Source organism: Cyanistes caeruleus, chromosome 24 (genome assembly GCF_971803275.1).
Source record: "Cyanistes caeruleus chromosome 24, bCyaCae1.hap1.1, whole genome shotgun sequence".
Classification (NCBI taxonomy): domain Eukaryota; kingdom Metazoa; phylum Chordata; class Aves; order Passeriformes; family Paridae; genus Cyanistes; species Cyanistes caeruleus.
In genome coordinates, this window is record NC_141724.1 from 2,088,375 (window position 1) to 2,100,046 (window position 11,672).

The 11,672-nt window shown below is 50.1% G+C and overlaps 1 protein-coding gene across 2 annotated transcripts; it reads right to left on the reverse strand.

The window, feature by feature from the left end:
• Positions 1-1,681: 1,681 nt before the first annotated feature.
• On the reverse strand, positions 1,682-10,892 carry RAB29 (RAB29, member RAS oncogene family). Of its 2 annotated transcripts, XM_086861868.1 has the most exons (5): positions 10,706-10,892; positions 9,310-9,381; positions 7,852-8,033; positions 5,199-5,320; positions 1,682-4,881 (listed from the first exon to the last, which is right to left on the reverse strand). In XM_086861868.1, the coding sequence occupies exons 1-5, from the start codon at positions 10,827-10,829 to the stop codon at positions 4,764-4,766; spliced, it is 618 nt and encodes a 205-aa protein (XP_086717994.1). In that variant the 5' UTR covers positions 10,830-10,892; the 3' UTR covers positions 1,682-4,763. The 2 variants fall into 2 exon arrangements, with proteins under 2 accessions (XP_086717994.1, XP_086717995.1); XM_086861869.1 differs by lacking the exon at positions 9,310-9,381 and having other exon boundaries at positions 10,706-10,846.
• Positions 10,893-11,672: the final 780 nt, after the last annotated feature.

Genomic DNA, 11,672 nt, shown 5'->3' on the forward strand with positions numbered 1-11,672 from the left:
AAATAATTATAATTTTAGGATAATTTGGGTTCATATCATGCCCTGCTCGAGCTTCATCGGAATTCCTTTGGAATTCTGCTCCATCCCTGTCCCTGGTGCCAATCAATCCTCAGGAAAATGCGGCTGATCTTGGTAAAAAGAAGCCCTTGGAGCATCTGCCAACCCCAAAAAATACTGAATTAAGGAGCCCCGAGGAGGAAGGTGCAGAAACCACATCAAGGAATTCTTTCTTGGGAATATTGGATTAAACCCCACTGGGGCTGACTCAGAAATACACAAGTTTTGCATGTTTATGTCCCGCCTGTAGCCCAATAAAAATGCAATAATTGAGGATATTTCAGCGTGTTAATTTGGTTTTTCTTTGGGTTTTGAGGGTTTTTTTTATAGTTTGGTTTATTTGGGGGATTTTATTGGGGTTTTTTTCTGGGATTTATTTATAATTTTTTTTTTCATTTAATTTTTTTGTTTTGTTTGGCTTGGGGGGTTTTTTGGGGGTGTTTATTTGAATTTTTTTGGCTTTTTTTGGTTTTTTGGGGGTTTTTTTTGTAGGTTTCTTTTCCCTTTTGTCATTATTTTTTTCCTTCTTCTTTTGTTTGTTTTTCCCGTGTTTTGTCCCCTCCCTGTCGCGCCTATCGCGACTTAGGCAGCCGAGGTTAGGGCAGGGCAGTGCCAGCCTGGGGCAATTCCAGCCCTGCTGTCCCTTTGTCATGGAATTGTCATTGTCATTCCCACCAGGAATCCACACCGGCTCGGGATCAAACAGAATTCCAAAGGATTTCCCCCATTATTCCCTCCTGTACCCCCAAATCAAGCTGGATTTTCTCATTCAATTAAATTTCTAATAAATCCCCACAATTTCCTAAACTCGCCACTCATCACTGCGAGGTTTTTTAATCAACCCTGGTGTCATTAAATTAATTTTTATCATTAATTTTATCATTTCCCAAGCAGATTATTCTGGATTTACCAGCACCACTTTCCTGGTGCTAATCAGGACAATTCATGCAAAGCTCACTGAAGATATTTTACACTTTAAATTCCCTCTAAACCCCCAAAATTTGGTTAGAAAAGGAGATGCTTTAACCATAATAAAATTAAAAGTATTCCACATTAAAATGGCAGCTTCTCATTTTTGCTTTGCATTTTGGTCTTTGGAGGTTCATCCCTCCATTTTAGCAAAAAAAACAACACTTAAATCCTATTTTTATACATTTGGGAACTGTGAGAAGATGGTTTGATGATACAAACACGGTCAGATTTATAGGAATAATTATAATTTTAGGATAATTTGGGTTCATTTCATGCCCTGCTTGGAATTCCTTTGGAATTCTCCTGCTCCATCCCTGTCCCTCAATCAATCCTCATGAAAATCTGGAATCTTGGAATAAAGAGGCCTAAAATACACTGAATTAAGGAGTCCTGAGGAAGAAGGTGCAGAAACCACATCAAGGAATTCTTTGCTGGGAATATTGGCTTAAATCCCACTGGGGCTGAGATGCACAAGTTTTTTGGAGCCCAATAAAAACACAATAATTGAGGATATTTCAGGGGAATTTCTTTTTGCTGGCAATCCAGGGCAGCTCACACCACTTGTTTTGGACATTTTTGTTGTTTTTATTCCTAATTTCAATTTATAAACTCATTTCTTGGGACTGTTGAGACAGGAAAACAACAACCAGCAGCCGAGCAACGTCAAATTTTTATTTCAAACCTCTGCAAAGCTGCACCAGTGACTGATTGATGTGGATTAAAATCCCATTTTTCCTCTTTACACAACCATAATACTGAATTTTACAATGGTCAGGACCCTGCCTTTAAAATCCTTCTGCATAACAGCAAGGAATTAAAAATAAAAAAGCCAAATTTTGATATTGTTGACTTACTGAGGCTGCAGTAAATTCTCCAGCTGTGTGGTCCCACAGAGTACAGCCACCAATTCACAAAATACACCTTGAAATTCATGTGGTTTTTGAGTCCCACGACCATAAATTGAATTTCCAGGAAGGAGAAATGAAAAGGAAACGGGAACAGTTGGCCCAGAGTCACACAGAGGGCACAGAGTGAAAGCAGGGAAAAATAAATTCCTTCATTTCCCCCAAGAGCTCACTCCTAATCAGGCCACAAATAAAAGAGAATAAAGACAATTTTCGATTCCTATTCTAAAATTTCAAGTTTTTACCCACTGGCATCAACAAAACTTAAGATATTTCTTGGCTTTCCCCTTGTAGTTGTTTTAAAAACCAGAATTATTTCACCCTGTTCCTCCCACGCTGCCCCTGGATGGGGATTTAGGACCTGCTTTAATCAAAGAGCAGTTTTTTGGGTTTGTTTGGCTTTTTTTTAAGCAAAACACTCACAAACACTCACAGCTGCCCAGGGAAATCCTTTTCCTGTCTGCTCGGGGTTTTACACCCAGCTCGAGTAACGACTCTTCCTTTTGTGCAGCTTGTGGGGGGTTTTATTTGACATTTTTTCCAGATGTTAACCGACAGTAAATGTGGGGGGAAAAACTCCCCGAGGCACACACAGAGGGGCTGGAAATCAAGAAATGCTGTGAAAGAGATTTTTACCAAAAATTCCTTTGGATTTTTGGTTGATTCTTCGAGGCACTTCTGGAAGAAGAGGCACAGGGTGAGAGGTGCAGGCACCAAAGAGGCACTGGGAGGCATCAAAGCGATGATGGAAGAGGTTTTCCTGCAAAATTCCCAGGAATTCCTTGTGAGGAGGCCCTGGCACAGATTATCCAAAGAAATGGGGCTGTCCCTGGATCCCTGGAAGTGTCCAAGGAGCAGCCTGGGACAGTGGAAATGTCCCTGCCCATGGCAGGGGTGGCTCTGGGGGATCTTTAAACTCCTTCCCACCCAAACCACTCCATGATTCTATAATTGGATGGAGCAGGAATTGGGAATTTTCCTCTGCTCTGAGCAGGGAGTAGGGCCTGGGCAGGATTTTCCAGCTCTAAGGAGAGCTCTTTGCTGAAACACTTTAAGGTGCAAGTACAAAAATCAATAAATAACACCTGGATCTTAAGGGGTTTCGTGACAGCTCCTTTAAAAAATTAGGTACTTCTGTCATGTTCTACAAAGAACTAGAAATATTTACAGGATTAAATATTTATAGGATTAAAAGCCTTTTTTTTTTTTTTTTTTTTTTTTCTTTAAGACAATGAAATAAAATTCAGCAAGGCACTTCAATTTTGTTCCTAACCAGTTCTCCCCGTTTCTAAAACCAAGGGTGCAGAAAAGGGTATTTTTAAGCACTTCTAACCCCAAATTTGGCAGTATTTGCATGGGAGAACTCTAGCCCAGGTATTTCAGTTTTTCATTAAAACAGTGGGGCAACAGTAATTAAAAATTTCTCAACCTTCACTGTTTTAAATTCTTTTCAGCTCCAGAGAATGAAAACTCAGATTTTTTAGTGAAGGTGGTGAGTGCCTGTTTTACCAGCTCCCCCCTCTAAATAAGACAGGCAGGAGGAATAATTTGCCAGAGCAAAGCAGTCCTAATTCACCAGGAACACACAGCAATTTCCAGTTAAACCACCCAAAGAGGTAAAAAAAAACCCAATTACTGAAGGCCTTTTGCTGAATCCAAACCCAAAACAGGAGCAGGGTGATTCTGTACCATCAGAGAATCATGGAATAGCAAATCCAGAATTAAACACACAGAACTCCAGCCCTGAAGTGTGAGTTTCCTATAAATTCTCCTCAATTTGTACCAATTTTTTGTCCAGAACTGCCCTCCACCATTGGGATGTGTGGGGGGAAAGTGCCACCAAAGGGAATTGGGGAGTGGTTCTTTCCTTTCCTTTTATCCCACAAAGTCTCTTCCTCCTCCTCCTCCTCTTCCCCAGCCCCACTAAAACAGCAGGGGGGGTTTTAAGGGAGCTGTTTCCTACCCCGAATTCCCTCCTGGCTGCAGGGGAATGGTGGGAAGGCAATTCAGCAGCAGTTGCCAAAAGCAGTTTGGGGTGAGGGGTGGAGGCTGTCCCAAAAGTGCAAAGGGCCCTTGTGGGGCCACACAAAGGGGGTTTACAGCCCCCTCCTCACCCCCTGCCCCAATAAAGGGGGAGAAAGGGGCTGTGCCCCACACAGGGGGGGTGAGGAGGAATTCCTGACCCAGTTTTGGGGTCTCTGCTCCACAGGGAGCGAGGGTTGTGCTGCTCCAGCTCCCGAATTCACCCCCAGAATTTCCCACTGCGGATCCAGCTCCGCGTCCTGGGGACGTTTGGTGGCACTGACAGGACGTGCTGGTCCCTCCAGGACGTGGATCCATCACTCCTCAGCAGGGAGAGAGGAGTTTGCTGTAATCCCACAGCTGGGAACCCACAGGCACCACCAGGGCTCGGGGTGTGTCCCAAAGGTTTTGGTGGGGAGGGGGAAAAGGTGCAGAAAATTAAAAAATTCCCTCTGACAGCCCAGGCTGGGACAGGCCAGCACTGCCAGAGGAGGAAGTGCTCAAAATTTTTTAAAAAATCAATGTAATCCAAGCCACTGCTTGGACATGGATTGTGCTGCATCAGAGCAGCAGAGCTCCCACTGGGAAAAAGAGGAATCTTCCCACTCCTCTTCCTTCCATTCCTCACTCCAAGTCACTGCAGCAGCGCTCTGCTGGGGAAAGAGTCACTGAACAGGAGGCAAGCTCAAAATCATAGTGGGAAAAACCCCAAACCAGTGAGAGTTTAGGGAAAGGTGATGATGATGATGGTGATGGTGATGAGAAGCCCGTCAGAGCTGGAGCTGAGGGGATGGAGTGTCAGTGGCTTCAGCAGCAGGCCCAGCCTGGAGGGGAGGTCTCCTTGATGTTGATGTAATCCCCACACCCAGCAGAGGAGGAGCTTCCATCTCCCGTGGATGAGGACATCATCTTCTCAATCAGAACCCTGGGAGAAAAACATTCCTGAGTTTGCTTTGTGGGTTGGTTTTTTTGGTTTTTTTTAATAACCAGCAGTGTTGGGCAGTGCAGAAAAGAAGTGAAAAATAACAAGCAAAGCTAAGAAGGACATAAAATGCAGGAAATGACTGAAAATTCAGGTTAAGGAATGTGACTGCACTGGCAGCTGGACTTGGGCAGGGACACCTTCCTCTATCCCAGGTTGCTCCAAGCCCTGTCCAGCCTGGCCCTGGACACTTCAGGGATGCAGGGGCAGCTCTGGGCAGGGAATTAACTCTTGGACACATCACCAGGCTCTGCTCCTACCTCATGGACTCATTGATGTTCTTGTTTTCCTTCACAGACGTCTCCACCCATCCTGAAAATCCATTTTCTTTGCTGAACCGATCGATTTCTTCCCTGGTCACTGCCCACGGGGAAAGGTCACACTGCAAAGCAGGAATGAGCCATTTCAGAGTCACGCAATCCCAGAATGGTTTTGGTTGAAGGGGACCTTAAAACCGTCCAGTTCCACCCCTGCCATGAGCAGGGACATTTCCACTGTCCCAGGCTGCTCCAGCCTGGCCTGGGACACTTCCAGGGATCCAGGGGCAGCCACATGTCTTTGGATAATCTGTGCCAGGGCCTCCCCACCCTCACAGGGAGGAATTTCTCCCTAATTTGGAAGCTGGAGGGGCCATTCAGTGGCTGTGTGAGGCAGCTCAGCCCTCGCAGCTCCCAGATCTTCGGGCAAGGCTCTCACTGGGATGTTGCAAGCAGCAACTTCTTCATCTGATATCTCAGTTACTGACACACCTCAGTCAAGCACGCCTGGAATGGAGATTCCAACGTTGTCCCTCATCCCAAATCTGCCCGGGCTCTCAGGGGAAAGGTGGCACAGGTGTGGTGGCACTGATGCCAGCGGGATGGACACGGAGGCAGAGAGGGAGCCTGGCCCAGAGCTCGTGGGTGCAGCCACCCAGGCAAAGCTGTTGCTTCAAAACAGAACCCCAGGATGGCTGAGGCTGGAAAATCCCTCTGGGATCAGCGAGTCCGAGCTGTGCCCGATGCCCACCCTGAGCCCTGAGTGCCACCTCCAGCTGCCACCTCCAGGGACGGGGACTCCAAACCTCCCTGGCCACTTCCAAGGCCTGGCCGCCCTTTCCATGAGGAAATTCCTGCTGCTGTCCGAGCTGAGCCTCCCCTGGCCCAGCCTGAGACTGTTCCCTCTCCTCCTGTCCCTTGGATAACATCCCAAATCCCCCTGGCTGCTCTCTCCTATCAGGGAGTTTATTATTTATCTCCTATCAGGGATTATTGAAGTGCAATTTGTGGAGAAGTGGATAAGAAAAGCCACTCTCCTGCCCACCCACCCCATTTTTGAGGCATCTGCAGTTTTAGGCTCTCCCAAAGCAGGCAAGTCTCAAACTGAATTTGGAAAGGGCTCCTGAGCCAGCGCTGGCACAGGGAGAACATAAAGGAGGTTTGGAAATGAAGGGAAAATACATCATTAAAAGGCAGAAACCAACGCAGAGAGTGAAACCTGGCGCTGGATCCACATGGAAAGCAGAGATTTCCACAGGAGCTGTGCCTCAGGGTGACACTGAAGTGACACAGCCTGCCCAGGGGACAGGGACAGGAGGGGACAAAACAGCCCCAAGTGCACCAGAGGGGGTTTGTGATGGATTTTAGGAGAAATTTCTTCAAGGAAACGGTTGTAAAGCAGGGCTATGGAGAAGAATCCTTGGGAGAGGTGGAAAATTCCAGGAGGGGTCTGGAAAGGTTTAAAGGTGACAGGCTGTGGGATAAATCCAGGCAAGGGTGAGTGCTGAAGGTGTTCCCTGCTGTGCACACAGAGAAAAATACAGAAATAAACAGAAACACCCAGAGAAACACAAACACAGTGAAATACACCCAAAGAGAAAAACACAGAAACACACACAAAACCCACACAGAAACACACACAAACCCACATAGAAACATACAAAACCCACAGAAAAACACAAAACCCGCACACACACACAACCCCACACAGAAACACACAAATCTCACACAGAAATACACAGAGAAACACACACAAACTCCATACAAAAACACACAACCCCACACAAAAACCCACAACCCCACACAGAAGCCCACACAAGAGCTCACAACCCCACACAAACTCCACAGAGAAACACACAAACCCCACAAAAACCCCACACACAAACCCTACAAAAACCCCACACACAAACCCCCCACATAAACCCTACACACAAACCCACACAAACCCACACAAAACCCCACACAAACCCCACACAAAATCCCACACAAACCCCACACAAAACCCCACACAAACCCCAAACAAAAACCCCACAAAAACCCACACAAAACCCCACACAAACCCCACACAAACCCCACACACAAACCCCACACAAACCCCACACAAACCCCACACAAAACCCCACGCAAACCCACAAAAAACCCCACGCAAACCCCACACAAAAACCGCACAAAAACACACACAGACCCCACAAACAAACCCACACAAACCCCACACACAAACCCCACACAAACCCCACACAAACCCCACACAAAAACCCCACAAAAACACACACAGACCCCACACACAAACCCCACACAAACCCCACACAAAACCCCACGCAAACCCACAAAAAAACGCACACAAACCCCACACAAAAACCGCACAAAAACCGCACAAAAACACACACAGACCCCACACAAACCCCACACAAACCCCACACAAAACTCAAAAAAAACCCCACACAAAAACCGCACAAAAACACACACAGACCCCACACACAAACCCACACAAACCCCACACACAAACCCCACAAAAACACACACAAACCCACACAAACCCCACACACAAACCCCACACACAAACCCCACACACAAACCCCACACACAAACCCCACACACAAACTCACACAAACCCCACAAAAACCCCCACAAAAACCCACAAAATCCCCCTGCCCACCTTGTTGGCCAGCAGCAGGCAGGGCACGGGGCTCCCGTCTGGCAGCAGCAGTTTGCTGTCCAAGTCCTGCTTCCACTTCTGGCTGTTGCTGAAGGTGCTGGTGTTGGTGACATCGAACATGATCACACAGGCCGAGGCCTCCCTGTAGTACAGCCGGGTCATGGACGTGAAGCGTTCCTGCCCTGAGGAGTCCAAACCATAAAAAAACACACCCCCCCTCAGTTGCTGTTTTGGGGTTTGTTCGTGTAAATGATGTGTTTATGAGTTATTTTCGCAGCTGGCGCTAATGAGCTCTGGTTAATTGATGTGGGAGTTGAGGGACTGGATGTGTTCTGGCTTGGGTGTCTCTGTGTTGGGTAGGTCTCAGGTCATGGAATGGTGAAATTCTGGGTTTGTTTGGGTGAAAAGGGAGCAAAGATCACTCAGTGCCACGGGCAGGGACACCTTCCCCTATCCCAGGGTGCTCCAAGTGGTCTGGGACACTTCCAGGGATGGGGCAGGCCCAATATTTGCATTATTCCCAGGGTAACTCAGTCCCCTGCAGCCACCCTGGGTGCCACAAGGGCACAGTGCCAGCACGGTCCCTCTGCTCCTCAAACTCAAACTCCTTTTTGGGGCTGAAACTGAAATCAGCTGCTTGCAGCATTGCTCATTCCGCCAGCTTCTCCTTCCTGTTGCCTCTTTAAGGATTCCAGGCACCCGAGCAGCAAAACCAGAGGAAACCACAGCCCTGTTTTTCCTCCCTGCTCCACACCCAGAGGTGCCATTTTAGAGATGCTGCTGCCCCAGGCCTCTCCCGGTTCCAGGGAATTTGGGAAATTCATTTCTCTGCCCCTCTCCAAGGAGCAGGAGCTCCTCATTCCACTCCAGATCGCCTAATTCTGTCCCTCAGAGTGCTTCTCATGCCAGAAATTTGGATTTTAACATGAGATTTGGAGTTGAGCAGCCTCATATCCAGCCAGTTCCACATTCCCTCTGCTCTGGCTCCGGAACAGAAAGGAAAGGCTTGGCAGGAGTTACTGTGGGCATTCCTTGCAGGTGGATTTTTAATTAAATATTTAAATTAACTATCACAGGCTTGAGGCAGCAAAGCAGAGCACTCCTGCCCCTGGAATTCACTGGCTCCTGGGATTTATTTTGGGAGGAGAAGGAAAAGGAAGAAAAAGGAGGAGGGAAGGGGAGGGAAGGGGAGGGAAGGGGAGGGAAGGGGAGGGAAGGGGAGGGAAGGGAAGGGAAGGGAAGGGAAGGGAAGGGAAGGGAAGGGAAGGGAAGGGAAGGGAAGGGAAGGGAAGGGAAGGGAAGGGAAGGGAAGGGAAGGGAAGGGAAGGGAAGGGAAGGGAAGGGAAGGGAAGGGAAGGGAAGGGAAGGGAAGGGAAGGGAAGGGAAGGGGAGAAAGAGGAAGAAGAAGGCAAAAAAAGGCCAAAACATTGAGAACTTTAAAAAAACCCTTCAAAATACCTGCAATATCCCAGAGCTGCAGCCGAACCGTCTCCGACTCCGACCACTGAACCACCTTCAGCGCAAAATCCACTGGAGAATTCCCAAAAAACCAGAAAGGAAACCTGACCAGGGCCATTCTGCACCACGGGGCTCCTTCCTCCACAGCCTCTCCCCATCTCCCAGAGCACCAACCCAGCTCCAACCTTTCAGACTCCTGGATCAGGGTCATCACCCCATGCACAATTCCAGGCTGAACAGGGCTTGAGGCAACCTGGGATAGGGAAAGGTGTCCCAGCCCATGGGGTGAGAGGAGATGTGAGGTCCCTTCCAACCTGAATCACCCCGTATTTGCCATAAGCAAGCTGGTGAGTCAAAAGGGGAAGCCCAGTGCTGTTCTCAGATGTGTCAGGGTTTCACTGCAGGGCAAAACCTGCCCTGCTCTGCTGGCAGCCAGACCCAGCCAGGCTGGGACTGACCAAAACCAGGAACAAAGTACAGAAGAAAGTACCAGAAACCAGTCTGCAGCATTTCCTGCTGCGATAGACCACGGGCACAACCCACAGCTTGTGGCTCCCCAGCATTTCCCACCTCTAATCCATCCCCTCTCAGGTCAGGAATAAGGAGATATAAACAACTGTGCTCAACCCCCACGATTTTGGGTCCTTGGGGAGATTTCTTGGGTAAACCCTTGGCAGCTCCTGCTCCTCCCAGGTTATTCATTTACGCAAAGCACCAAAATCCTGCTCAGCCCCACTCCCAGCCTTCCCTTCACAGATGTTCCCAAGCACTGCTGACCCCTCAGCAGTGAGGCCAGGCTGTTCAATTAATGCCAAACCAGCGCTGCTGCTGGTTTTACTGGGGTGAGCTGAGCCTGTACCCTCAGACCATGCAGTTTACAGCTCCTGGGGGGTTCATTCCAAGGATGGGGCACCCCAAATGAGCCGGGCAGAGCCACAGAAGCTCCTGGGGACTCAGGGCTGTTCAATTAATGCCAAACCAGCACTGCTGCCGGTTTTACTGGGATGAGCTGAACCTACAACCCCAGTCTGTCCATCTCACACTTCCTGGGGTGGTTATTCCAAAGGGTGAAGGATGGGGCACCCCAAATGAGCCACAGAATCCCCCGGGGGCTCAGGGATGAAGATCTGGGACTCGATCCCCCATAAACCACGGATGATGCGCGGCTGTTCCTACCCCAAATCCCCAACCCCACAGCCAGGGGAGGACGGGGGGGGCAGAGGGGCGAGTTCCCCCGGGAGCGGGGGCGAGCTGGGGGCGCTCCGGGCAGGGCCGGGCTCGGGATGCGCACCGGGATGGGCGCGGTGCCGCACCCCAGGAACCCCCGGGAACCCCCGGGAACCCCCCGGGAACCCCCCGGGAACCCCCCGGAAACACAGGAACCCCCCGGGCTCACCTCCCACGGTGGATTTGTAGTGCCGGTTGAAGCTGTCGTTGGCGTAGCGCTGCACCAGCGAGGTTTTGCCCACCGTGGCGTCCCCCACCACCAGCACCTTGAACATCCGATCGCGCTGCCCCATCCCGGCCCGGCCCGGCCCCGCTCGGTCATGTGCGGGTCAGCTGGGACAGCGGCGGAGCCTCCCGGGGCTGCCGGGATCTGTAGTTCGCTGCCTTCCGCCGGAGCCCAGCCCCGGGCACCGCCTGATCCTGCTCTGTGCATCCTGTGTGTCCCCAGATCCTGCTCTGTGCATCCTGTGTGTCCCCAGATCCTGCTCTGTGCATCCTGTGTGTCCCCAGATCCTGCTCTGTGCACCCTGTGTGTCCCCAGATCCTGCTCTGTGCATCCTGTGTGTCCCCAGACCCTGCTCTGTGCATCTTGTGTGTCCCCAGATCCTGCTCTGTGCATCCTCTGTGTCCCCAGATCCTGCTCTGGGCACCCCAGATCCTGCTCTGTGCATCCTGTGTGTCCCCAGATCCTGCTCTGTGCATCCTCTGTGTCCCCAGATCCTGCTCTGGGCACCCCAGATCCTGCTCTGTGCATCTTGTGTGTCCCCAGATCCTGCTCTGTGCATCCTGTGTGTCCCCAGATCCTGTTCTGAGCACCCCCACATCCAGCCCCATGTACACCATGTCCTGCACATCCCCTGTGTCCCCCAGTCCTGACCCCTGCACCCCCAGATCCAGCCCCACAGACCCCTGTACCCTCCTATCCAACTGCAGCACCCCCAGCCCCATTCATTTGACCCCTGCACCCCTGACCCTTGTACCCCTGTACCCCAGGCCATGCTGCCTGCACCCCAGATCCAGCCCCACAGCCTGCACGAACACCTCTCCCAATCTATTTGCATTTTCAAACAAGGCTCCCCTCTTGCTGGGACTTCTCCAAGGTCCTCCTGCACCTCCTGCTCCTTCTCCCAACAAAG